This window comes from Lissotriton vulgaris, unplaced genomic scaffold (assembly GCF_964263255.1).
Source record: "Lissotriton vulgaris unplaced genomic scaffold, aLisVul1.2 SCAFFOLD_2969, whole genome shotgun sequence".
Classification (NCBI taxonomy): domain Eukaryota; kingdom Metazoa; phylum Chordata; class Amphibia; order Caudata; family Salamandridae; genus Lissotriton; species Lissotriton vulgaris.
In genome coordinates this window covers 181,500-207,943 of record NW_028248914.1, presented here as the reverse complement: position 1 = coordinate 207,943, position 26,444 = coordinate 181,500, and the positions used below count along the sequence as shown (strand labels likewise).

General features: G+C 45.3%; 1 protein-coding gene across 3 annotated transcripts in view; it reads left to right on the top strand.

Annotated features, from left to right (window-relative positions):
* Window positions 1-24,871, top strand: part of LOC147663769 (uncharacterized) — a 43,892-nt gene extending 19,021 nt beyond the window's left edge. Inside the window, exons 3-8 of one of the 3 annotated variants that reach the window (XM_086950208.1) lie at window positions 491-601; window positions 1,822-1,938; window positions 3,596-3,703; window positions 10,520-10,624; window positions 15,543-15,653; window positions 21,909-24,871. In XM_086950208.1, coding sequence (XP_086806334.1) covers window positions 491-601; window positions 1,822-1,938; window positions 3,596-3,703; window positions 10,520-10,624; window positions 15,543-15,653; window positions 21,909-22,504 — 1,148 coding nt within the window. In that variant the 3' untranslated portion in view covers window positions 22,505-24,871. Of the gene's footprint in view, window positions 1-490; window positions 602-1,821; window positions 1,939-3,595; window positions 3,704-10,519; window positions 10,625-15,539; window positions 15,654-21,908 lie in introns of all 3 variants that reach the window. The other 2 variants (XM_086950207.1, XM_086950209.1) reach the window with 2 other exon arrangements.
* The last annotated feature ends 1,573 nt before the right edge of the window (window positions 24,872-26,444 follow it).

Sequence of the window (26,444 nt, the reverse complement as noted above, 5' to 3'; positions counted from 1 at the left end):
AGTGTGCATATGTCTTCTCCCTAAGTGAACAAGAGTTTGCTTTCCATTGGTTGTATGTGCATTCCTTTGCCTAGCTGCAATTAACCTTCAAATAAGTGCTTGCTGTATAGTTACAATTTGTTAGTGCGGAGTTGTGTAAAGAGCAGCCCGGTGCTGCTGCTGCCCAGAGGACCACATCTAAAGGTCTAGAGGGCGGCATGCAGTCCCCGGGCCGCACTTTGATTATCACTGGTCTAACGGAACCACTCCAAGCCTCCGTAGGTTGTATTCGTATCCCCAAGTGTTTCCGGCACTCCACTAGCATATCCACTAACTTTCTGGTAGCAATATTGTCATTACTGTGAGATTTACATTTACACTTGATATATACAAAGGAGTTATATTTCTTTTGGCCTTGACATCTCACTTGTTTATGAAATATCTCCCCTTTTACCTGGAACTCTGTCACCTCAGATTCTAAAATGTGACTTTTCTCTGTCTCTGACAACAGGCTATCAAATTCTCAACCCTGATTCTTTACTCCGTATCTACAAAGGGAACGATGTGTGTGTACAGGAACCCTTTGAAGCCAGGAGGACAAACCTAAACGAGGGGATTGGCTGTAAGTAGAACCGTCCTGTGCCTTTTGTCTCGATAGTGAATACCCACACATCACAATCTTCCCAGAATGTCATTTGCAGAAATATCTCCAGATAGAGTTATAATTAGATTAGTTATAAATACTGTTTAAAAAAATATCGTTCAATTGCCTGCAGATTTTCTTTTATTATCTTCAGTGGGGTGATGTTTTGATACTTCTGTCAGACTATGATTTAATTGCAATAATCTGGTGCCGCAGAAGAAAATCTTCTTTTCACTTTGCAATGAATTGTAAAGAGTCAAACAGTTTTTCACTATGAGCAAGTGCTAAGAATGTGTCCTCCTTGGGCCTGCTTACCTTCCCTTTTCTGAAGGTTCTGACCTTGTGTATTATGCACATGGGAACCGGGATCCATGCCTTCACCTCTGTGCGCCCCTCTGCGCGCCCCTCTGCCTGCACCTCTGCGCGCCCCTCTGCCTGCACCTCTGCGCGCCCCTCTGCCTGAACCTCTGCGCGCCCCTCTGCCTGCACCTCTGCACACTCCTCTGCCTGCACCTCTGTGTGCCCCTCTGCCTGCACTCCCCTCTGCCTGCACCGCTGCGTACCCCTCTGCCTGCACCTCTGTGCGCCCCTCTGCCTGCACCTCTGTGCGCCCCTCTGCCTGCACCTCTGAAGACCCCATTGCCTGCACCTCTGTGCGCCCCTCTGCCTGCACCTCTGTGCGCCCCTATGCCTGAACCTCTGCCCGCCCTTCTGCCTGAACCTCTGCGCGCCCCTCTGCCTGAACCACTGCGCGCCCCTCTGCCTGAACCGCTGCGCGCCCCTCTGCCTGAACCGCTGCGCGTCCCTCTGCCTGAACCGCTGCGCGCCCCTCTGCCTGCACTGCTGCGCGCCCCTCTGCCTGAACCTCTGCGCGCCCCTCTGCCTGCACCGCTGCGCGCCCATCTGCCTGCTCCTCTGCTCACCCCTCCGTCCAGCACAAGGAATTTACAATTCAGGCATTTTGTGCTAATTACAAAATATTGCTCCTTTCCTTAATTCTCCAAACAAATCCACACAACAGTTTGAGGAAACCAAGACATCTTCTGCTGGATTTGAAAATAAGAGGGGCCTGCTGTCAGATATTAGGCTGTGTATGTGTCATATGTTCACCTTCAGTCGTGCATGCATGTGCACCCGTGTACAGACGCGTGTGAGTTGGTATGTATGTGATTGCATGCGCTCTCTGTTTCTCTTTACAGCTTCTCACCCAGCGGTCAGTCCTGACATATTATTTAGAATCACACACGAGGAAAAGTCCAGCGGGAGCGACACGCAGCTCACAGAAGATGTTGAAGTCAGAAACCCTTCCAGTTCATGTGAGTTTGATGCCCACACTGTACTTTTTAAATGATGCCTTTACTGTGTACATTTTTACTATATTACGACCAGAGGTTCATTGTTAATATAAGACCTAACATAAATAGGGAAACGGAGCATACGTTTGTACAACCCCAAAGTGGTGTTAAGTACTTTTAAGGTAGGGCCTTGTGCATCTGCCATTCTTTAGTATATAGCTCTTCGCGGACGCTCTAGGCTCTCGGCTCGTCTGTTTGCGTGAGAATGTTTGACGCAGCTTTCCATGTGTGGTAACCATTTTTTTATTCTCTTTATTGAAACAACAACTTGGCACTCATGATGAAATATTTAACATCACAATATTTCGATGAGACATTAGTATGATTGTGGATAATGCACATTTGTTCTACAGTAGTTGATTTCCCTCAGTTCACCCCCCCTCCCACTCTCCCTTCTCAATCATCCAGTTGTATTGCTTCTTGGTCTTATCTATCAACCGGTCTGCACATCATCCCTCGATATTCGTTCCAGTTCTCCCAAATCTTAGTCTATTTTTGTGGGCAGCCTCTACTCTCGTAGACCGCTCTTTCTGCAAGCATACACCAGCCCATATCTGCATTCCATCACTTAAAGTTGGGCTGCCACTGCCCTCCACCTTCGGGCAATGTTACTCTTTGCAACCATGAATCCCAATGTCACCTATAAGCGCTCGCTGTTGGTGCGGTCCGAGTCTCCCCATATATTCAGCTGACTCTATCTTGGTAACTTGGTCTCCTCCACCTTATATACTGCTGTCATGTTCGTCAGTATTGCTGCCCAGTACTCCCGAAGAGGTGGGCAAGTGGAAGAAAGTACCGTCCCGTCCACCTCCCCTAGGGCAGAGCAGCGAGTCCATTATTCCCATTTTCTCTAGGGGGCCCTATGCAGAATCTTAAGCGGCACTAACCTAAATCATAGGGTATGGCCCCCTCTCTGGGAGAGGCCGTTGCTTCCAGCCGTTCCTCATCTTCGAGGATGCCCAGGTCCCCCTCCACTGAGTCCTGAGAGCTAATAAGGGGTCTGGGGTGTTGTGTATCATTTTGCGGTACACAAGGGAGAACACTTTTTGTCTAAGTATTGATCCAGTCGAGAAGCTGTGGGCACCACCGTCCCCTTAGGTTTTGCTGCTTTTAAGCCATGGGTAAGCTGGGTGCTAACGATTGTTTTCGTACCAGAGGGCAGTCCTATTGCAGGGACACCCGCTGTCTTGCATGTAGTTCATTTTTGATATGCATCCACTACATCGTTTTAGATTCAAATGGAGTTGCTGTCGATTCAAGTTGCATTGAGTCCGCAGAGTACAAAAGATCCTTAATGCACGATTCCCTTCTGTAAATTGTTGACTAATGTATCACTCAAACCCATTTTTAATCTGATTTCCTCGGCTTGTGGGTACTCAGCTTCATGTGCTAGCCATCCTTTAATTAAGGCCCTCTCTGTAAGGGGACCCCCGTTCGGGTAGGATCCTCATCACTGCCCGTAGTTTTTATCTGAGAAGCAATAACCCTAGTGGATAGCCGAGCATCACCTTATCATCATGTGCTGTCAGACGGGTCAGCCGCCTTGTGCCAGAGCTTCACCTACAGGCACATCCCTACTTCTTCTTACTAAAACCATCTGTATCTACCTTCTGGACAGGTTCTCCCATTGTCTCTGCGGCTTTCTTGGCATCGGACGAAGAGCTAGAGCCGTATCCCCTGAACCGCCATGACTCTGAGCGACAAGAGAGTACCCTTCGCACATCAGGTAAGTGAGAAGGACAGGAGGGCGGGGGACCTTGTTCACTGAGCACTTCCATCTGGAACTTCAGATTTAAAGTTGGATGACTTTAAGCTGGTGGCGGGAAAAGCCACGACTTTGTGTTCTCTTCATCTCTTAGGGTAATCCATGGATCGGTCCACACAAAAGAATGGGCCGCATCGCAAGGTGAGGCTGAGATACCTGGGAGGGGACCTCCCACAGCGGCACCTTGCTCTGGCTGACACCGCTGGTATTCCACCCTGGTCCATGTATTCTCTTTAACCAATCAGGTCCACACAGGAGTAAAACTGCGTCGAGTGAAGCCGGTTAGAAATGTGACCTCTTCCTTTCCTGGTAGCCTGAAGCATCTGTGATTATATTATTCTTCCAGCTCTCACTGCACACATCTGGATGGACGGCTTCCATGATGCCTTCCGCCGTGCACATCTCCATAACCAGATAGTATATATTCCCAGTACATAGACACAACAAGGTTATGCACAGCTCACTTAGAGCATTAGCCACGCCCCCTCTTCTTTCAGCCTCAATGCATATGGTCCATGTAGATCACACTATCAAAGAAAGGTCATGGAGTGTAATGCTTGACTATCTTGATCCTTGGCAGTTTCTCTGGCTAGCATTCCATTCTATTGCTTTTTGTCCATCAGGGTCATTATGGAAGAGGACCATATGAATTCTGTCTGAATGCTTCGCCTCAAACCTCTGCATGGGAAAACATGCCACACCAACAAATTAATCAAATTGCATTTATGTAAAGGTGGTTGTCTTCAAATGCTACTGATAAGCAGAAAACCATGGAATGGAATGCTACACAAAGTAGTAATCAGTGCTCAAATTGACTCCAGCATTTACTTAAATCACGTTTTGTTTTTTCACAATAATGACCTCAACTCTGCATCAAAGGACACAACCCCTGCCTGCAACACTGACTCAACACGCATGAATGTAGGGGGAGAAACTCCATCCTTGGGGTAGACTGGCACCAGTGATTGGTTGTTTTATTTTAGAAGTTTCCTTCAAGGGATCCTCTTACAAATGTGGTGTGTGGTTGATGGATGTGAGCAAACTGTGGATTAAACCCGTTGTATTGTTTCATTCTAAGAGGAGGATTGAGAGCTGACTACCCAGCCCAGTTGCAGTGTGGCCTGAAGCAGAGGTGCTTCTCCTAACAGAAAATGACTGAAACTCTTTGAAATCGATTTCTGAGTGAAAGAAAGAAGAATGTTCAGTGGAATTCAAGTCTGGTGTCCTTCTGTGTGGTTCAGTGGTGTTGCTTCAAGTCTGGTGTCATTCTGTGTGCTTCAGTGGTGTTGCTTCAAGTCTGGTGTCGTTCTGTGTGCTTCAGTGGTGTTGCTTCAAGTCTGGTGTCCTGTGTGCTTCAGTGGCGTTGCTTCAAGTCTGGTGTCATTCTGTGTGCTTCAGTGGTGTTGCTTCAAGTCTGGTGTCATTCTGTGTGCTTCAGTGGTGTTGCTTCAAGCCTGGTGTCGTTCTGTGTGCTTCAGTTGTGTTGCTTCAAGTCTGGTGTCATTCTGTGTGCTTCAGTGGCGTTGCTTCAAGTCTGGTGTCATTCTGTGTGCTTCAGTGGTGTTGCTTCAAGTCTGGTGTCGTTCTGTGTGCTTCAGTGGTGTTGCTTCAAGTCTGGTGTCATTCTGTGTGCTTCAGTGGCGTTGCTTCAAGTCTGGTGTCATTCTGTGTGCTTCAGTGGTGTTGCTTCAAGTCTGGTGTCGTTCTGTGTGCTTCAGTGGCGTTGCTTCAAGTCTGGTGTCGTTCTGTGTGCTTCAGTGGTGTTTCTTCAAGTCTGGTGTCATTCTGTGTGCTTCAGTGGTGTTGCTTCAAGTCTGGTGTCGTTCTGTGTGCTTCAGTTGTGTTGCTTCAAGTCTGGTGTCATTCTGTGTGCTTCAGTGGTGTTGGTTCAAGTCTGGTGTCATTCTGTGTGCTTCAGTGGTGTTGGTTCAAGTCTGGTGTCGTTCTGTGTGCTTCAGTGGTGTTTCTTCAAGTCTGGTGTCGTTCTGTGTGCTTCAGTGGTGTTGCTTTATTGTGTTGGTCCTGATGCAGAGATGCCACTGAGTTCTTAAAGCCAGATCAGTGGTCAGACTGCGAGCTGTAGGCTAAGGTTTTTGACTGTTTCCTCTGCCCTGTCCCCTTTGGAAATGTGTTTGTGATTTAATATTATGTGTGGTTTATTAAAGAGTGGGATGTGACTGACTTTTGTTCTGTGAACTGGAAGGTGTTTCTTCCAACGAAGATGGGGTCGAGGATGTGTATTGCTTTGTGGGTAGGCCTGGTGACGAGTTGTCTTAGTCCAATACTCCTATTCACTACCAATCCCTTATCCTTAAAAGAACCTTATTACCCCTATTCACTACCTATTCCTGATCCTTATAACCTATTTACTACCCCTATTCACTACTCATCCCCGAGCCCTGAAAACATTACCGCTATTCACTACCCATCCCTAATCCCTAAAACACCTTCTTACCGCTATTCACTACCCAACCCTGAGCCCTAAAAACCCCTTACTACCCTATTCGCTACCCATTCCTGAGCCCTAAAACACCTTACTACCCCATTCACTAACCAACCCTGTGCCCTAAAAACTCCTTACTACCCTATTCGCTATCCGTTCCTGAGCCCTAATAACCAGTTACTACTTCAGTATATACTTAAAAAATGTTTCATATTAAAAAAAAAGTGTATTAGTATTTCAAATTTGTTGACATACAGAGGTCACCCTTGAGCTTTTCATATTTGTATCACCATTGCTTAATATGTTAATTAAAACAGAAAAATCTGAAGGGAAATAAATAAAACAACTAACTTAACATAACAGTTGGTTGCGAGAGGTATGTGTCCCAATACATCAGTTCCAACCATCTCCACGTCCACACAGGTACAAGTATAAAATATTGCCCAGTTTGTGTACAATATACGTAGCATCTGTCGCCAGTTTGAACATCATATATTGTTTTGGCAGAATCTTTGTCCCTCATCGCGGGCGCATCTCCTACACAGAAGGCAGCGTGCCAATGTAGGCCAACAATGGGTATGTTGTGCAGCAATCCCACCCTGGGTGCTGGCTTGGTGGGGTGGGTTGTCTCTTCCCATCTGAGCTAGTCGGGAAATGAAGTCAATATGTCCTTAGGTCTGGAGGCCGGTGGCATCAGTTCCCAATAATTGGATAGTTGCTCTTTACAGAACGCAGCTGCCTTTATCCAGGAGGCCCCGGACGGACCCTTGGGTGCCCCCAGTGTATTGCAATTTGTTGTTTGGCCATCAGCAGCTGCATTGCTGTCAGCCGGTAGTTAGCCCGGGGAACCTCTTTGACAGATCCCATTAGGCCCACCTGTGGTGTGCAGTCCGCGACTACTCCTGTAATGTCTTGTACTATATTGAACACTTTGACCCAGTAATTCGCTATTGATGGTCAGTACCACGCCAAATGTAGGAATGTGAAGCCAGGTGTCCTGCATTTCCAGCAGATGCTGTCGGACTCATTTTCAGAAGTTGTAAAGGAGTTCTATATAATCAGTGTAGAAACTTAAAGTGGATTCATCTTAATCTGGATTTGGGGGATAGTCGTTCCAGCCGGCTGCAGCAATAAAGCCATTGCTCCACTGTGAGCGGGTTATCCAGATCAGAGTTCCAGATATCCAGCGCTCGGGTGGATTATTGGGCGTGCTCGTTGTACAGAGGTGTTCAGTCGGGTAATCCGTTTATGTGGTGATGAGTTAGTCAACAGATGCTCCAGGGGTGTCAGAGTGGGGGGTGGGGCCATACATGTGTTCTGTAGTGTCCTACAGGTGGCTCTTAGTTAGTAGTATAGCAAGGTGTCTGATAAATCCGGGGGATCTCCGTCCGCTAGTTGCGGGGGAGGCATGAATCCTTCATCTAGGTAAAGATCTGCAAGAGTAATGATGTGGCGGTTGCCCGCGCACCGTTTAGCATCCCTGTCGTGTAGCATGGGGAAGTGCGGATTTTGCATCCATGGGATGGAGGGGGCATAGAGCACTGTTGAGCCTGCCGGTTTCCTTAATCCATTCCATGCCCACCTCACGGTCTCCACCGTGTCTATTTCTTTGTTGGAATGTGTCATGTCTGATAGAGGGCTGTGGGAGAGGAAATAGGCAGTGTTGCCCCTCTCTATGGCGACACGAGGCTGGTACGGGGTGAGGTATATCAAGTAAAATCCCAAGACCTGTACCTGCCAGTCTCTGGCCTCTACCTACAGAGACCCCACTTGGCAACGCCACGATAGTGCGGAATCTGGGAGGAGCACTGGATGAGGATCTCTCACTTGAAGAGCATGTGAACGGGGCAGCTGGGAGCCTCGATTGCCTTGATTCGGACCTTAGGAATTTGTACCCAGTGTTAGCTGCCCAAGCAGGGTCTCTGATTTCCAGCGGCGTAATTCTAAGTAGATTGGATTACTGCAATGCCCTCCATCTGTGAGCCCCTAATTCTCTACTAAAGAAATTGGAACGCGTTCAGATAGTCCTAGCCAAACTAAAAATATCTCAGAATTCCTCTGCCGCTGGTGTTCTTGGAGCTCTCCGCTGGCTACTCATTGAACAGAGGATTCTTTTTAAATCACTCTGTACAGTTTTTAAGGCGTTGCATAACAACGGCAAAGTCCCTGCAGCCCAGATGAAGGAAATATACCCCCAGCAGGTCTCTTCGTTCTTCCACACTTGATTATGTTCATGAACAGAGATTCAATAAAGTACGGCCAGGAGGCACCTTCCCTGTGAAAGGGGCGTAGCTATGGAACAAGCCACCAGTCGCAGTAAGATCCCAATTTGATCTGTTTAACTTTGGAAGGTGCTTAGAACTTGACTCTTCCCTCATTAACTACTGGGATAAAACTCTGGTTATCAATTGCAATACCTTCTTTTCATTATCTATGTCCCTAGTGAGGAGTCTTCCAGCTAACTAGGGCCAGGATACCACTCTGGTCAGAGTGCGCTCTATCAATAACCAAATAGAGTAGTGCGGAAATTGGGCTTGTGCGCAGTATGCATATAGGATAAAGTCTGCTGCTCCGATACCACCATGTCTCATTGGCCGTGTTAAAACTTCCCAGGCAAATCTGGGTTGTTTGTCAACGTAGGCCAAGGTGATCATGTTGGATTTAAGTCTCCTTTAAAAGGCTGATGGTAAGGGTATGGGCAGATCGATGAATAGGTATAGTAATTAGTGCAAGATTACATGGGGATATTCTCTCCTCTATCCGCGACATAACAATCCATAATTTGCCTCCCACCGTTCTTTCGTATCTCTGCTTCTCGGCACACCCAGGTATTTGCCCGGTCCCCCGCCCAGCGTAATGGTAAGTCTAGTGTGAATGGCTGCGTATGGCCAGTAAGCGCTAGTGATATGGACTTGGACCAAATTGATCAGGATCCCAGAGAACTGGCCAAACTTCAAAAGTTCCCGTATCGTGGGGTTTACGTTTTCTGATGGGTCGGTTATATACAGTGGAATATCGTCAGCAGATAGGGATGCCACCAGCCCTCGGGTTGTAAATCCCAGGCCTCTCTGTGCACGATGCTGCCACAGTCTATCAGTCGATGGATCCATGGCTATAGCAAACCGCAGGAGCGACAGTGGACATCCCTCCTGCGTGCCTCGTGAAATTTCAAATGGACCGGGCACTGTATTATTAAATCTGATCCGTACCGTGGCTCCCGTATATAACAGTCGTATTTGTCGTATAAATTGTGTGCTAAGGCTAATACGTGCCAAGAGAGTGAACAGGTCGACTACTCCAGTGTGTCAAACGGCTCGGTGGCATCCAGCAGGGAGCGAGGGCGGATACTTGCGGATCCACGTAGTGTAATACTGCAAAGAGTGTCTGCAGGTGATGAGAGATTGATCTGCCCTGGACGGAGCTCGATTGATCTGGTCGAACCACCAGAGGTGAGAGCTTTTGTAGGCGAGAGGCCAGTAGTTGACATATATTTTGGTGTCTATATTAATCAACACATATTGTAATGTTAATGATTGCAAACGGAATTACTTATTATTTAATTTATTTAAATCGAATTACTTAAAATCCAATAATTTTAACTGTGACCATTTAATTTGTTTAGTTCTAATTTAATTTCAATTACTATTACAATTTTAATTACTAATACAGTTTTAAGTTGTCTGACCGTAACCATATGTACATGTGTACATAGTTGTGGTTATGTTACTAAAATCAACTTCTCTACAAAGTAAAACACTGAAACCTTACCTGCAATCTAAAGATTCCCAATGTAAGAAAGCTGAGGTGAGGGTAATAAATCACGTTTTTTATATGTGCTGCAGTGTTACATCAGGTGCACCCTTGCTGCATATCCACATGCCTGTTCTCTGCCTTTAGATGGACGAGACATATCGTTTTGGGACTTGTATTAACGGGAGCTCGATGTTTCAGAATTACACAGATAAATGGGAACCACCACCAACCCTACAATCCCAACGGATCTCTGGGGTCGGCTGGCACCACAGTCCTTGCCTATACCTTCCACAGACACCATGGGCCTGTGAAAGGTTTCTGTTCAGGCCCTAGTAGAATAGAAAGCAGAAAAAACCCTCAAGTCCCACTTATATTTTGACCACCAGAGTACATTATATACCACCGTAGACCAATGTGTCTTTTGTCCCCACTTACATTTTCCGTTCTTACTTTTGGTTCATCCCCTCACAGCACAATCAGTAAATCAGAACGTACTACATATGTACAACAACAACAACAACTCACCTATTTTGAGCAACATGCACATTAAAACCTTTGCTTGACTTTCTCTATATCAACAGCATTTCCTTCGGGCCGCACTGCCCTTAGCTGGAGAAGAGAAGGCCAACGCATCGTGTGTGCAAGGGACCGTCCTGGGCGAGAGGCCGGCCCTGAGCCCAGCAGAGGTAAGTTAACAGTACTGGGGCTGGCGGGTGAGTCGTGACTCCCTGATCGCCATGTTTTGTATGTGTGTCGATGCCCCCTTCCCTGAGACTGGACCCTTCTCAGCGATGTACAGCTCCAGTGTTTGACATTAGCAACCCCTTCTTATCTTTCATGTTCAGCCGGGTCTGGTGGCTGAGTGGACTCATGCATCCACTGTAGGGGCCTCTGCTCGACTTCATGGTCATAGGTTCAAATCTCAGCGGGCCTTTCATCCTTCTGAGGTCGATACAATGAATAGCATTGAGTTGGGTAATGATAAGCATCTGTTATCTAGTGCCCTTGGATGAACGCACGCTTTACAAATACACGTTATGTTATGGTTGTTACAAGAGCACATTTGGGAGGATTTTTGGTAGCACAGCATTGGCCTCAAGTCTGAGCTTCATCAACTGGACAAATTAGATTTATTTAAATTCCTAAAAGGCAAGGTTTCCGTGGGAAGGCGATGTTTGTTGATTGCTCTTAGTGGCCGGAACAGGCTGTTTCCGAGTGTTATGCCTGTAAAGAGCACATTTTAGTTGCCTAGTGGAGGTAGTAGGGCTCACCTGGTCTTCGGAATGAAAATACTCCTAATACCCAAAGATACTACTAGCCCCTGCAGTTGAACCTTCTCACTCAGATCTGCTGTCTGATCTTTGTGAAACATCTGCAATGCAGTGCACACAACTGTTTGTGCACCTGATTCGAACTTAGACGTGCAAATGCCTCCATTTAAGTGTGTCAAGTCTTCTTTTCATCAAATGTGAATACACACTTGCAAATGGATTTGCTGACACATCATTATTTCATCCTGGTTGATGGTTTGGACGAATACAATCACTCCAGGGTTGCGGTGTTGCAGGGCAGGGTTGCGGTGTTGCAGGGCAGAGTTGCGGTGTTGCAGTGCAGGGTTGCGGTGCTGCAGTGCAGGGTTGCGGTGCTGCAGTGCAGGGTTGCGGTGTTGCAGTGCAGGGTTGCGGTGTTGCAGTGCAGGGTTGCGGTGTTGCAGTGCAGGGTTGCAGTGTTGCAGTGCAGGGTTGCGGTGTTGCAGTGCAGGGTTGCGGTGTTGCAGTGCAGGGTTGCGGTGTTGCAGTGCAGGGTTGCGGTGTTGCAGTGCAGGGTTGCGGTGTTGCAGTGCAGGGTTGCGGTGTTGCAGTGCAGGGTTGCAGTGCAGGGTTGCGGTGCAGGGTTGCGGTGTTGCAGTGCAGGGTTGCAATGTTGCAGTGCAGGGTTGCGGTGTTGCAGTGCAGGGTTGCAGTGTTGCAGTGCAAGGTTGCAGTGTTGCAGTGCAAGGTTGCGGTGTTGCAGTGTAGGGTTGCAATGTTGCAGTGCAGGGTTGCGGTGTTGCAGTGCAGGGTTGCGGTGTTGCAGTGCAGGGTTGCAGTGCAGGGTTGCAGTGTTGCAGTGCAGGGTTGCGGTGTTGCAGTGCAGGGTTGCAGTGCAGGGTTGTGGTGCAGGGTTGCGGTGTTGCAGTGCAGGGTTGCGGTGTTGCAGTGCAGGGTTGCGGTGTTGCAGTGTATGGTTGCAATGTTGCAGTGTAGGGTTGCGGTGTTGCAGTGCAGGGTTGCAGTGTTGCAGTGCAGGGTTGTGGTGTTGCAGTGCAGGGTTGCGGTGTTGCAGTGCAGGGTTGCGGTGCAGGGTTGCAGTGTTGCAGTGCAGGGTTGCAGTGTTGCAGTGCAGGGTTGCAATGTTGCAGTGCAGGGTTGCGGTGTTGCAGTGCAGGGTTGCAGTGCAGGGTTGCGGTGTTGCAGTGCAGGGTTGCGGTGTTGCAGTGTATGGTTGCAATGTTGCAGTGTAGGGTTGCGGTGTTGCAGTGCAGGGTTGCAGTGTTGCAGTGCAGGGTTGTGGTGTTGCAGTGCAGGGTTGCGGTGTTGCAGTGCAGGGTTGCGGTGCAGGGTTGCGGTGTTGCAGTGCAGGGTTGCAGTGTTGCAGTGCAGGGTTGCAGTGTTGCAGTGCAGGGTTGCAATGTTGCAGTGCAGGGTTGCGGTGTTGCAGTGCAGGGTTGCGGTGTTGCAGTGCAGGGTTGCAGTGTTGCAGTGCAGGGTTGCAGTGCAGGGTTGCGGTGTTGCAGTGCAGGGTTGCAGTGTTGCAGTGCAGGGTTGCGGTGTTGCAGTGCAGGGTTGCAGTGTTGCAGTGCAGGGTTGCAGTGTTGCAGTGCAGGGTTGCGGTGTTGCAGTGCAGGGTTGCAATGTTGCAGTGCAGGGTTGCAGTGTTGCAGTGCAGGGTTGCGGTGTTGCAGTGCAGGGTTGCGGTGTTGCAGTGCAGGGTTGCAATGTTGCAGTGCAGGGTTGCGGTGTTGCAGTACAGGGTTGCGGTGTTGCAGTGCAGGGTTGTGGTGTTGCAATGCAGGCTCTTCACAGCCCTCTTCACTCTTGGTACTAGTGAACATTTCTCCAATAAGTCACTCATCGTTTCTCTTTCAATAACGATTAATTCAGGAGCGTTACAATAAAACAACTTTCAAATATTTTGAGTTTGAAGAGTATGAAGCAGTTTTATGTCTCGGTAAGTTTGCCTATAAATGTGTAATCCATGGGGAATGTGTTCCCATCAACTCAGCCCGCAATAATATCCTGGCCCTCCACGGGTTTCGCCGTGGAGGGCTGAGTTGATGGGAACACATTCCCCATGGATTACCCATTTATAGGCAAACTTACCGAAGCCTGAGACCAGTTCTTGATATCAAAGATACTGATCAACCCTGAGGATGTTCGAAAAGTTCCTTTTCCTGAATGAAACACGTTGGCTGGACATTTTTTCATTTTTATATGTTGGTATCAAAGGAGAAAATTAAGGATTGATTCGGTTTCTGTATAGATACATTGTCTTCAATTTCATTGGAAAGTGATATACCCTCCTGGTGCACCCTTCCATTCAAAATACCACCTCCCCTTAGATCTGTCCACATTCAATATTTTCGTATGTCTGATTGGGAGCTCATTACAGTTTAAATTAAACATTAGATCAATTTGACTTAATCATTCTGAAAGAAACGTGATGGGGAGTCTTATCAAAATTCCATATTTTCCTTCTGTGGCCAAACCGTGCCTAGAGGCAGACACTCCTAGTTTCTGAATGATTGGGCCTATTTTTCATTCCTATGGTTTTTCAAGTTCGAGTAATGTGGCCATTACAGTGAATTTAACCCGGTGGGACATGTGTTGCTGGAAGCTCGCATTGTAGTAGACAAAGTGATTGATCGCCTCTGCAGAATATTCAAGTCTCTAATTTGAGTCAACGCTAGGTCTGATTTCTAAGGGTAATCCAGAGGCCTCCGAACTTAGCACAGGGGAATTTAACGTCGCTCTGCAGGCACTGTTGATGCTGCTCTGGCATTCGAGTCTGATCAAGACTGTCTTGGCCAGGTCGTCCCTCAACCCTGCCAGCTGAGTCACCACAGCCTAGCTGACCCAGAACCCTTCTGAATGTATGCATGTGTTAATGGTATAGCACTAACATAGCCAAACGACAGCAGAGCAATATACAGTGTCAGAAGCAAGACAACAGCCAGCGAGTGATTGGACGGTTAGCTGGCTTCAGGGAGCCAAGTGTCCTGTTCCATCATCGTGATGTGCTGTTCTCTGAAGAGGTGCTTCTTCTACTCTATCCTGTGTTGTCGCAGTGCTGAACGATACAGGCATGTCGTTCCAGATCCTGGCTGCCTAGATGGAAAAGGTTTGCCCTCTTTTTCTTTTTTACACTCCTCGGGCTGCAGGCTGGTGGTGTCTGGCTGCAGGTGTGCTGAGAGTCACCAGAGGTGGAAGCCTATCAGGTAAACAAGCAGGGTGCTGGTCATGATGGTTTTGTCAAGGATGCAGCTGGTTTGGAAGATAGTGTGGACCAGGAAGGAGAGCCAGTGGAGTCCATTATGAAGGGGGCGATGTGACCAGATCACTTCAGGCGCTGGATGAGAGGCGCTGCGGCATATGGATGCCCTTAAGGGCTGGATTCTGAGATATTATTGAGCTCGGCGTTTCCTTCATCCAGATGCTAGAATCTGAGGGCATGAAGAAATGGCTTCCCTTTCTTTAGTAGATAAAGCTAGTACCAGGCCATCTTTGTTTTCTTGGCAGTGTGAGGGCGAGGTTGGTGTCCAGGACGAGTCCAAGTGACTTGGCATTCGGTCAACGTTGGTGTTTGCAGCTGGGAAGGTCATGTAATTGAGCCAGGTATAAAATATTTCCTGTTCTTGGCATATAACATTAGTTTTTATCTTGGTGAGGTTGACCTTCAGCTCAGGGCTGGATATCCAGGTCTAGATGAGATTTGGTAGTGTGTGAGATGTTGGATGTCAGCAGTGGCGTAGCCAGGCACTTGACCGTCTGTGGCGGTCCCTGCCGTTGCTGCTCCGGCTACCGCGCTGAAGAGTGTGTGTGTCCCAAAACTCATGTTGACCGGGCCGGATTGCCCCTGTCCCCAACCCCCTTGCTATGCCACTGGATGTCAGCGTGCCTCTGGCGTGCACCATTTAGGGGCCAGTAAGTAGGTTTTCAGGCTCTCTGGATATGCTTTTCCTCTACAGGTCAGCTGTGTACAAGGGATTGGAAAATTCAGGTTGTTCAAGCATTCAATGCAGGTTAAAATCGAATCAGTTGCTGTTACCCTACTTACCCCCTCCCCAAAAGAAAAAAACTGATTATTTAGAATAGCAACATCAGTGTACAAACTCCCAAATAATTGCAGGAGAGGCATGTATTTATTTCAGTTTGTGTTGCCACTTCAGCCCTCTATTTTTGTATATTGCTTGCATCTATCTGAGCCACTGATATCTTTCTCTTGTCGCGAGAAAGAAACTACATTGTGATTGCTTGTCGTTTGGTCTTCTAAAAAACTTACAAAGCCACTTCTTTACATCTGTATTTTATAAAATTTAACTTTGCCTTTTATTTTTGTAAGCAGGCTCTGTGGTTGCCCCTGAAGTTTTGGTAGTAACAGTGAATGAAGATGATGATGTCAATTCCGTGGATGAAGAGGACTGTGAGATAATCGAAAGCAGCGATGAGCTAACAGGTGAATAACTGTGGTGTGCCCGTTGTAACGGATAGCATTCAATTGTATAAGGCCTCCACACTGGATGCATAAGATGTGCACAGTTGTTTTTGCATAAGCCATCTTTCTGCTGTACACTCTTCTCTGCAGGGTTATATATCCAAATGTCTGTCTCATGATGCAATGACAGGAATGTTTTGCTGCGGACTTCCAGCATAAAGTATAACGCAGGCAATGTTAGTCGTGTAGATCAGAGCTGTGGACTACTGAGCTGTGCTGCGGGCGCCGCAGAGCGTTATCGCCAGGTCAAATGAATGTCGGATGTGCAATGATCGGCCAATTCATTTGATTTCATGTGTGTTTTTGTATTGATTTAAGGCTGAGTTAGAGTTCGAGGGACGGGTTCTCAGCAGCAAAAGAGAGGACATTCCTCCATCTTATTTCAAGTACATTAGGATATAATTCACTAATAAAATAAGGCGAATGGGCTAACCGTCGCATTTGTGAGAGTGTACCCGACAACCATAGTCTAAATCCGGCCCTAGTAATAGACCACGTTTGTGGTCGAGACCATTGCCAAGAGCATAGCAAGGTGGTGTCCACATGTGGTCCAGAAGTGCACTGCTTTCGTGTTCTGAAGGTGCTTCTGTTGGCTCTTGTTGGATACCGTTGCTTGGTTTTACCTCCTGCTCCTTCATATGGGCTCGCACTTTTTCAGGTCGGCTCATGTTAGCCCAAGCTCCTTGCTCTTGGCCCCCGTGTTCCGCTTGTTGGTAGCCACATCCTTGTTTTGGAAGCCACTACCTCATGTTAGCTCATGCTCCCTTGTGTTGGCCACCGCCTTGTGTTGTCTCTTGATCCCTCGAATTGTCTTCTGGCAGATCATGTTCAAGACAGCAGAAGTGATCTATCCTCTTTTTAAATTCTGTGGCAATGGCTGACATTTTAAAATCCTTTCTTCTTGTTCAAAAGTGTTATTAGGCCTCCTCAGAAGTCAAGGAAATCAACATTGAACTATAGACGGCGAGTTCCAAAAGGTTTTCTAGTGCTCAAAGCGTTTTAAGTTCATCTAGTAGGCAAATCTGTCCTTATCCGTACAGACCACATGACAGCAATGTACTACATACAAAAACAAGGAGGGACACACTCTCTCCAGCTGTCACAACTAGGAAAGACCATCTGGAGATGCCCACACATCACAGAATGTTTCTCCTGTCAGAACACCTTCCAGGAGTAAACAATCAGATTGCACATCTGCTCAGTCGTCAGACAACAACTCCACGATTGGAAACTCCACCCTCAAGTTCTCCTCCCACTCTTTCCGATGTGCGGATTACCAGACATAGATCTGTTCGCCACAAACCTAAACGCAAAATGCCCAAACTTTGTATCCAGATATCCACACCCATTGTCCAAGGGCAATGCACTATGGATGAACTGGTCAGAGATATTTGCCTACGCTTGTCTGCCGCTCCCACTCATTCCATTAGTGGTTCAGGAGCTCAAACAGGCGTCCCTGACATTAATCCTAGTTGCACCCACATGGGCCCGTCGACCCCGTCAAACATGCTTCACAACCCCGTTGGAGCACTAAGTAGTTCCTCACCAAAAACGACACCTCCCTCCCAATCTGCTCACTCGGCAATGGAGAAATAAGATATCCAGATCCCAGCCATCTCAACCTTGCGATCTGGCACCTGAAATCTTAGTTTGGCTACCTTAATCTTTCGCCAGACTGTATAAATATTATCAAAGAGGCTAGATGTCCTACCGCAAGAGCATGCTCTGCAGCAAAGTGGAAGTGATTTGTGATCTATTGCAATACCAATCAAATAGATCCACTGAACGCTTCAGTTCAAAATATCATTTGCTATTTTCTACACCTGTAGCGTACCAATTTAGCGTACTCTTCCATACGCTTACATCTAGCTGCAATAGCCGCATACCTACAGAACAGACAACATCTCTCTCTTTTTAGAGTGCCTGTCATCAAAGCATTTAGGTACTTAAACAAATCATTTCTCCAAGACATCCCACATGCTCCAGTGTGGAATCTCAACATTGTCCTCACCAGGCTAATCGGTCCACCCATTGAGCCATTGCAAAGATGTGAAATACAGTTTCTCACTTGGAAAGTAGCTTTCCTCATAGCTATTACATCACTGAGGAGAGTGACTAACTATAGAAGAACCGTTCTTACAAATGCATCAAAACAAAGTGGTTCTGCAGATCAACCCTAAATTTCTACCAAAAGTAATTTTTGCCTTTCATATCAACCAATCTGCTGAGTCGTCTGTGTTCTTCCCTCAACCAGATTCTGTAGCAGAGTGTGCTTTACACACTTTAGATGTGAAAAGAGCAGTTCTTTACTATATGGAAATGACAAAACCTTTCCGCAAAACAACACAACTATTTGTGGCTTTTGCTCCACCACATAAAGGCAATCCAATATCAAAGTGCGGCATTGCAAGGTGGATAGTTTAATGCAATGCTTCCCAAACTGTGTGCTGTGGCTCCCTGGGGAGCCGTCAAACCTAGCCAGGGTAGCAGCGCACCAAGCACTTTAATGCATTTAATGTTGAAGGGTCTGTTGGCTTCAGTTAAACTAATTCGACTTAAACACAAGATGCTGATGATTTGTAAGTGAGATGCCTAAAGCTGTAAATGTGGTGCTTAATTGATGGCATGTCAAGGGAGATGGCCTCCATATTTCACTGGATCACCACGTTCCAACACTCCCAAAGTAAGCAGAAGATGCCCGATTTGTTTTGTTAGAATCATTAATAGTTTTGTTTTTTTCCAATGCATTTTTCACTAATGCACGTTATCGGGAAAGTACAGTTGTCCTCTCTATTAAACACACTAACTATTATTAATAAGTATTGACATTTGTACTTGAACCATAGGTACTTCCAGTGCACATTTTTTTCAGTACACGCACACACATTTCCAGACAGGCCTGCTCTCTCCTTGAGCACAGGGAAATAAAACACCCCATACAGCATAATGCCAACATTTGGAAGCAAGAAAGAGGGACTTTTAAATAAAAATAAAAAATCAGAGGAATCTATTTGGCTTGCATTGATTTGGAGGCAATTTTAGAGAGGAGACAGCAAAAATAAAGCTGAATGTGGTTTAAAAAATCGTGAGTCATCCTTCTGAGACGGGTGTGTTGGCACTTATGACCCGGGTAAAAATGGAAGTGCATGCGCAGAAACACTTTAAAAATGGGACCTACGTGCATGGGGGTGCTATCTTGCACTGTAAGTGGGATAAAAAAGTGTGAGTGTACTCTAAAAAAGGCATGGGCAAAGAAGTGCAACTAGGAATATTTTATTAGAGGTGCCGCTTTAGTAATACGAAAAAACCCTGCATATATGATTGTAATGTAATACCTTTCTCGGCTTCATCCCAATTATTTTCAGGGAGGAAAATAAAAGCACTCCCGAGGCAGGGCTCTCCCCCCCCCCCCCCCCCCCCGATCCGAAAAAAGTAACAGTGGAGAGCAACGGGCAATAGCCAATGGGTCAAGGGAGCCGCGGGTCAAAAGGGTTTGGGAACCACTGGTCTAATGCATTCAGATATGCTATGCAAAAGCAAAAATAACTTTAACAATTTCCCCTAGAGCGCACTCCACACACAAGGGAGGGGGTTCTATGGCATTTCTAGGAAACATACCAATAGATGATATCTGCAAAGCTGCAACATGTCCTACACCGCACACATTCACAAAACACTATTGTGTAGATGTGTTAGCAAGACAGCAAGCCAGTGTGGGCCAGGCAGTTTTACGTACACTATTTCGAACCACTGCAACAGCTACAGGTTAGCCACCGCTTTGGGAGATAACTGCTGTATAGTCTCTGCCAAAGCCTGTGATCTACAGCTCACACGCCTCGAACGGAAAATGCTACTTACCAAAGTATGCATCTGTTCTTGGCATATAAAGCTGTAGAGTCCATGCGCCTGCCCGTCTCCCCGGGTACCTATACCTGTTGCAGTTACATCTTACTTAGATACAACATACATGGACATCTCTTACTACTATTACTAACTCCATCATCACCCTCTGCTGCAAAGAACCTAACAGTGGAGTCGATGCCCATCCGCACTGTCACAGAAAGGAGGAGTCCCCTACCTCGTGACTGGAAAATACTTTTTCGAGCAAAAACAAAGTGTAACCATCCGGACCCAACACTAGATGGCAGGCTATGCACAGCATATGAATCTACAGCTCTACATGCCAAGAACAGGTGCATACTGGTTAAGTAGCATTTTCCTTCGATCCGACAGATATGGGATGGCGATCCGGAGTCACCATTAAAAGATACAGAATGGAGCTCCGCTCAGGCACATGTGAAGCTGATTTCGAGTAACACCCGATTTAAATTGATGCATTTTAATTACCTACACCGCACATATCTGACCCTTCTGCGAATGCATGGGATTTACCCCAATAGAACATATCCAAAATGGAAAGGGCTGATTTCCGTAACAATATGACACTGAGCTGCGCACACCTGCAAACATTCTCTCGATCAGTGGTGTCAAAATCACTAGACATTGTTACATTCCTAGAGAGTTCAAAGTGCGACTTTGCTTAGTCGATACCCAGCCCCAGTAGCTGAAGATCAAATATAAAATTGCTTTCCTGTGGTTAGTGCCGGCACAACGCTGTGTTGCTATTCAATGGATGAGGTTTTGAGGCTTGATTTGGGATCCTGGGAGAGAAATTACTTGTGAGGAAAGCCAAGGCTGTGTATTCCCTTACTCAGGGGTGTATGTCTTTCATGTATCCCCGTAGGGTACCAAGTGGAGAGGGTGGGCCCATAAACCCTGGTATTTCAGTGCCGGTCTTTCGTATCTCGGCCCAGAAGCTGGCAACTGTCGGGAGAGCCAGGCCAGGTGAAGGAACCCAGCCCACTGGGACCTGCATCTCCTGCAGCATGCGTCTCTGAAGTCTAGTCTATTCAGTGACTTAGGGGTGTAATATATCCTATGTAATAAAATGACATGAATCAGTCGGAGTTTGCAGTTGTGGGAGAGTGCCACTAAGGTTATGAATGTCTGCGGGAGTTACGGGACAAGAGTTAGTAGCCTTACACGTTTCACAAAAATACAAATGCAGAAATATACCTAATGTCGACATTTTGTGATTTGCAACCGATGAGAGAATCCTATGATATTGGTTTTAACATATTTTATGATGTATATGATTTTATTGAATCATGAAGTTTATTCATGATGTTTTTTATATGGAGTTTCATGTATTGGCTTTATGATAAGAATTACAGTAATAACATTTTGTACCAGAAAAGATTTTATAATAAATGAGACATCTTTACATATAACTGTGTTCACCGTTGAGATAGGGGAGTGACTGCGTGTAAGGATATATCAAGATCTTATAATACCTAACAACATTAATTTGTATTGTTAATAGCTAGAGTGATTGACACAAAAAAGGTACTCCTTCTTCTTTGTATCAAGGTGGATTCAAGCCTTCTGTCCACCACTTTGTTCTGTACTTTTACATTAAATGGCTAGAGTTTAATTGGCATTCTGGTTATGGTGGGTCTTTCCCATGTTTCTTAGCCTGCATTGCCTTCTTTGGTACCTATGAGTCTTGTCTCATCATGAACAAACAACCAGGGCGAATGTGACCCAACTATTATCCCAACCATTGGGTTTGCTTCTTTATAGATTGGAATCCAGCACCCGTTACCCTCACCTTACTTCGAGATAAGGAAAACAAGGAAAACAGTCTGCTTGATAGTCTAATGCTCTTCTATTGCGTAAACCATCAAGGCTCATTTCAGATTGCTGTCAGGTGAATGTAAATATCATGCTTGCCACCCACACTGTATTGCACAAGTGAGGTGCACTGTTTCCAGGAAAGAGTGGTTAAAACCCCAACCCTGCTCCAGCTGCCTGGTGTGAGGGCCCTTTAAACCCATGATCCCTCTGAGCTCCACACAGCTACTCCTGCACCACCATACACATATAAAAACCTAGGCCACCCTTTTCTCCTTTTCTTCTTCAATTGTTTCAATGAAGTGAATCGAGACAAAAAGTCAGACTGGCTATTTTGATGGTATTTTTAACTCACATCTTGTCTGCAGAGCCTTTATAGAAGATCAAAGTGTGTGGAGATCAGATTCTTTCTGCAGTGGCACAGTTTGTATAAATAGTGCATATGTGTAACTAAATATTCTCTCTGCGGATAAAATCTTATAAGTTAAAATCCAATCACTTAATCTTATTTCAATCCTACAGGTGATCTGAGCATGCACCAACCAATAGAGGCTGCAGAGTCCAAACACAGTGCCACAGGGGCAGCAACCAATGAAAGTTCCATGTGGGAGAAGAACTCCAAGGCGTTCCAACACTTTTACCATGGACCAAACCCTAGAAGCCGACAGCAGTCAGAAACGTTACTGGAAACAAGGAGAGGCAAAGCCTCTCAGAGGGAAAGTGCTTTCAGTATCTCAGAACATAGGCCTTTTCACCCAGGAGGTCCCAGATCTAATGAAGAACTAGAGAGCTGCTTGAGAAATTCACTGCTTCGTAGCGACCTTCCAAACGCACAGTATAATCACATGGCGTATAGGATTACTGATTTCGATAGAAGCTATCTTCAGAAGAGGGAGTTGGCTAGACACATGATGACATATTCTGGAGTTGGGCCCTATGAGTGCACAGAGTGTGAAAAGAGGTTCTTTAACAAGTCCAATCTAAAGAAGCATTATAGAACGCACACGGGTGAAAGACCACATAAATGCACTTTCTGTCACAAAAGATTTAGTCGGACAGATAATCTGAACCGACATATCAGAATTCATACTCGCCGAAGCAAGAGACAGACCCTATGAACGTACTTCGAGAAAGACGCTCTGCCTGTGGATAAGGGATCTGAAAGAACAAAGACTGCCTTTGGAATGATATCCCCTTGCAGGAATAAAAGCATCAAACTGAAATAAATCAAATAAATCACAAGTGGTATTAGTGTACCGGTTAACGGAGATACACATGTAACAGGTCTCTGCAGATAAAATGACAAAGAGAGTAAAAGCACAGAAGTTGGGCGGTGTTACCCGTCAGGCCACATAACCAAAGATACCACTGTGCTCACCATGACCTCACTAGATGAAATCCCATTCAATTGAAAGCACTTACTATTGCTTAGTTGGATCTATTATAGTCTGCGCCGTTAGGAAATTGCTACATGTAGAAATGAAACCTGGTGTAGCCCAGCCACAAATGACACATGCCTTGATAAGTAATGGAGGCCAAGAGAAGGAAAGTACAATGGAGAGGTGCTCATTCCCACGGTGTCCCAGCACCACTGCTGCTGCATCAACCTATCTTGATAAGATGTAAATGCAGTATCTATTTCCTTCCAGTTGATCAACAAATAAGAAGTATTGTGTGTATCCTCAGAGCAGAGATCTTCAAACTGTGGTGTGGCTCTCGTGGGGAATGAGAGAAGGGCGTGATGTGGCGGAGCAGGGCGCCAGGCTCTGGCCAAGAGGACCATTTAAAATACCCCTGCGTACCCACGTGGCGGTGAGCCACTCTGCATTGGGCCACCAATTCCATCTTTTGCCGTTCATGTCCTAGGAAGCTGTGGTGTCCAAAGGGGGTTCAACACAGCCCTCAGCATCTCCCTCATTTCTAATAAAGGGTCTGACTGCAGACACTTTTAGGGTGACCGCGCTGCCAGTAGCATGTTGGCAATGATGTTTATGAGGTCACCTTTAAAAGAGATAAATTCACTGCATTATTCCAATTGGTAAATATTGTAAGAGCTGGCGAGGGGCCTCATTTCTTGTGAAACACCTTCAGCCACCCGTGGTACGTTAGCCAGTAGGACCCTGTGTTTCGGGACTTGTATTTTCCAATTTAACATTTGAAAGAATCCGCTTGCTAAAAAGCCAGGACTGGGTGGAGGTGTCACACATGACATGTGCTGGCCAGTTTTCAGCTAGGTATGGTAAAATGTTAAAATAAAGCAAGAATGAACATAATCCTTTGTCAATTTATATTATGTAGTCTAAACTACCTTAAACAAGATCCTTTTGCTTGTGACATTTTCAGTTTCTCATATCGTATTTTCTGTTAGAAAAAAAATAAGATAAAATGTCGTTTTATTTTCCTTTAGAATGGCCCTGTACTGTGTGCTCCCACTTGAAATGTTTGATTGGGTTGCTAATATTTTATTTTACTTTTATTTATTGTGTTGAATTGAAAAGCACTACTGCACATTTGTTTTTTGAATGGTTCTTAAAGGATGTGCCCTTAATCCCCACTAAAATGTTTTAGCTTGCTTGTAGCATTTACATTTTTTATACATAATTGTAAGAATATATGTTTGTAATTTTGGAGTTCTTCGACAAAATTCTTTTAGACATGGGGGAGCTCTAAATTAAAATGTTTGAACATCATTTATTTGACTTAATTTACCTAATGCAAACTTCTACATTGGAAACCTCAATTGGATGTTTAATTTTAAAGGCATGGTTCTCAGATATTTCAAGTCATGTCTTAGGAGACATCTTGGAATCCGCACTGTGCTGTTTGTTGGTTTGGTCAGGTTTTTCTGATGCCATCCGTCTGTGTTTGTTATATACTGTCACGCTCTGGTTATCATCTGAATATCTCTCTGAATTAGACCGCTGTCTGTTTCTTTGTCTTCGTAGTCTTTCAACTCAAGGTTCTAACACATGGGTTCTCTGGTTCTCTCGCCTTAATAATGTACTCGATCCAGGTTTTTGTGTTCATGGATGTGTGGCATTTTATTATCTGGTGGTTCTTATGTCAGGTTTTAGGCTGTTCATACTGACAACCGACTCCGACCGGCACGGATCATCAGTTTACCAGAGACTTGCCACCAAAGACCTACTGGTCCTGAACCTGAAGAAGCTGAATATGTTTTGTGCAAAATCTGTCAATATTCTAGGCTCCTCGCTTGAAATTTTGAAGCTGGAAAAAAGACTTGGAATTCCAAGTCCTGAAATTGCATCTCTTGTAGTTTGTAGCATTTCAGAAAACCCCATGTGAAAATATTGATATATACACATATTATTAATTGCAAGATCTACCCCGGCACTCCCAATGTTTGATGCTCTTTGAGTGATATATTTTATAAGCAAGTTTTCTGAACATGTTTTGTTACTTGTTCACAGGTAACACAGATCCTAGAAGAAGTCATAAATATTCAATGACTTAATAATTTCATTGGCGTCATTTCATCAATTTCAATTTTGTTCAAAGACGTTTTATACAAGGACTAATTACTTCAAATGGTGGTGTTTCCAAGTTCTGGACGGTACATCTCTATTTCAGTGAAGTTACAACAGCCAATTCTTGTTAAGAAAAAACAACAGCAGACACATGTTTCGTCACAACTCTGCTTTTTTCAAGGCTACATGGATAATAATGACATACATATATGTAAGATTAACATATCCTAAAAATATGTGATTTGAGTACCCAAATGTGCATAAAGTGAGGAAGTTGGGGAAAAAAGGTTTGCGGTGGTGAATGTTCACAAAGTAGTGTCAAGTGCTAAAGAAAAAGATTGAAAAAGTTGGTAGTAGCCCGACTATCCGTAGAAAATTAAAGACAATATAACTGGCATGCAAATTTAGTGAGTCAAAAATCAAGCTAAAAGTACCAAACACAAGTATGAAAGGAGGAAAGAGAAGGAAAGGCAGCTGCATGGAAAACACAGTCCGTGCGAAGTCTTAATTGTTTATGAGGCAAACCTTTATCACGTTCATAAAGGGGAGTCAAGTAATGTATAAAGTATGAATCACGTTGCTGGAGAGTGGCTGTCCGGAGAGCCTCTGGATGTCCTGTCGTATTGCTATAAATATTACGGAAATTGAAAGTAAGTATCTGTGATAAGAAAAATATTTTTGTCCTGTGGGGAGCACAAACCATTAAATGCTTCTTTATAATAATACATACATATATAAAACCAAAAAATGATGTACAGAGTTTTTATTCACAATGTACTGAGGACCAAACTGAATGGCTGTGCATTTGAATACATTTGGTGAGAATTTGTTTTAAATACGTGCCCATAAACAAAGTGGAGGGGGGGGAGGGGCTAGGAAAGTGGAACATGTGGGTGACAATGTACAAACAATCTTATAATCTTCAATGAAAAAAGGAGCAATTTATACAATTAATTTAAAGTTCCCAACAAAAACTAGAGTGATCTCCTGATCTCAGGGTCACAAGCAAAGTATGAATCAGTTCAGTAGACTTTATGAACACCATGCTCCTAAAACAGCTGTATGCATCATGCTAGCGGTAGAGGCTGGTGGGGTGGAGTAGAAATCTACGTTTCGACCCAAAATGAAGTGCAGGGAAAATACCCCTTGCTGGGAGGGTCTTTAGGACAGAGAGGGAAGGGAAGGAGAGGGCAATCCTCCTAAGGGTAAGGAAAAGAAATCTTCAGTCAGAAAACAGGGAGGTCTCAACAGAGATCACTCGACATTGTGGGTATACCTCATAGCAACTAATCTAATTTTTGAGAGAAACTCACATAACAAAGAAAAAGGGGGTAGTGGCAAAATGACAGTGTAGACCTCAATGGAGTAGAAATTATACATAGTTTAAATCACAGTCATAGACTTATGGACATAACAACCAAGCAGAGACTTGTGTCTGCCCTGCCGAGAAAAACGAGCCTCCTTGTGAGAGTCAAACATATTGAAAAGGGAAACAAAAATGAAGTACATTCAAGACCAATACATTCCATCGATGTACAGAGAACGGGAGGATGTTTTTTAATATGAAAGA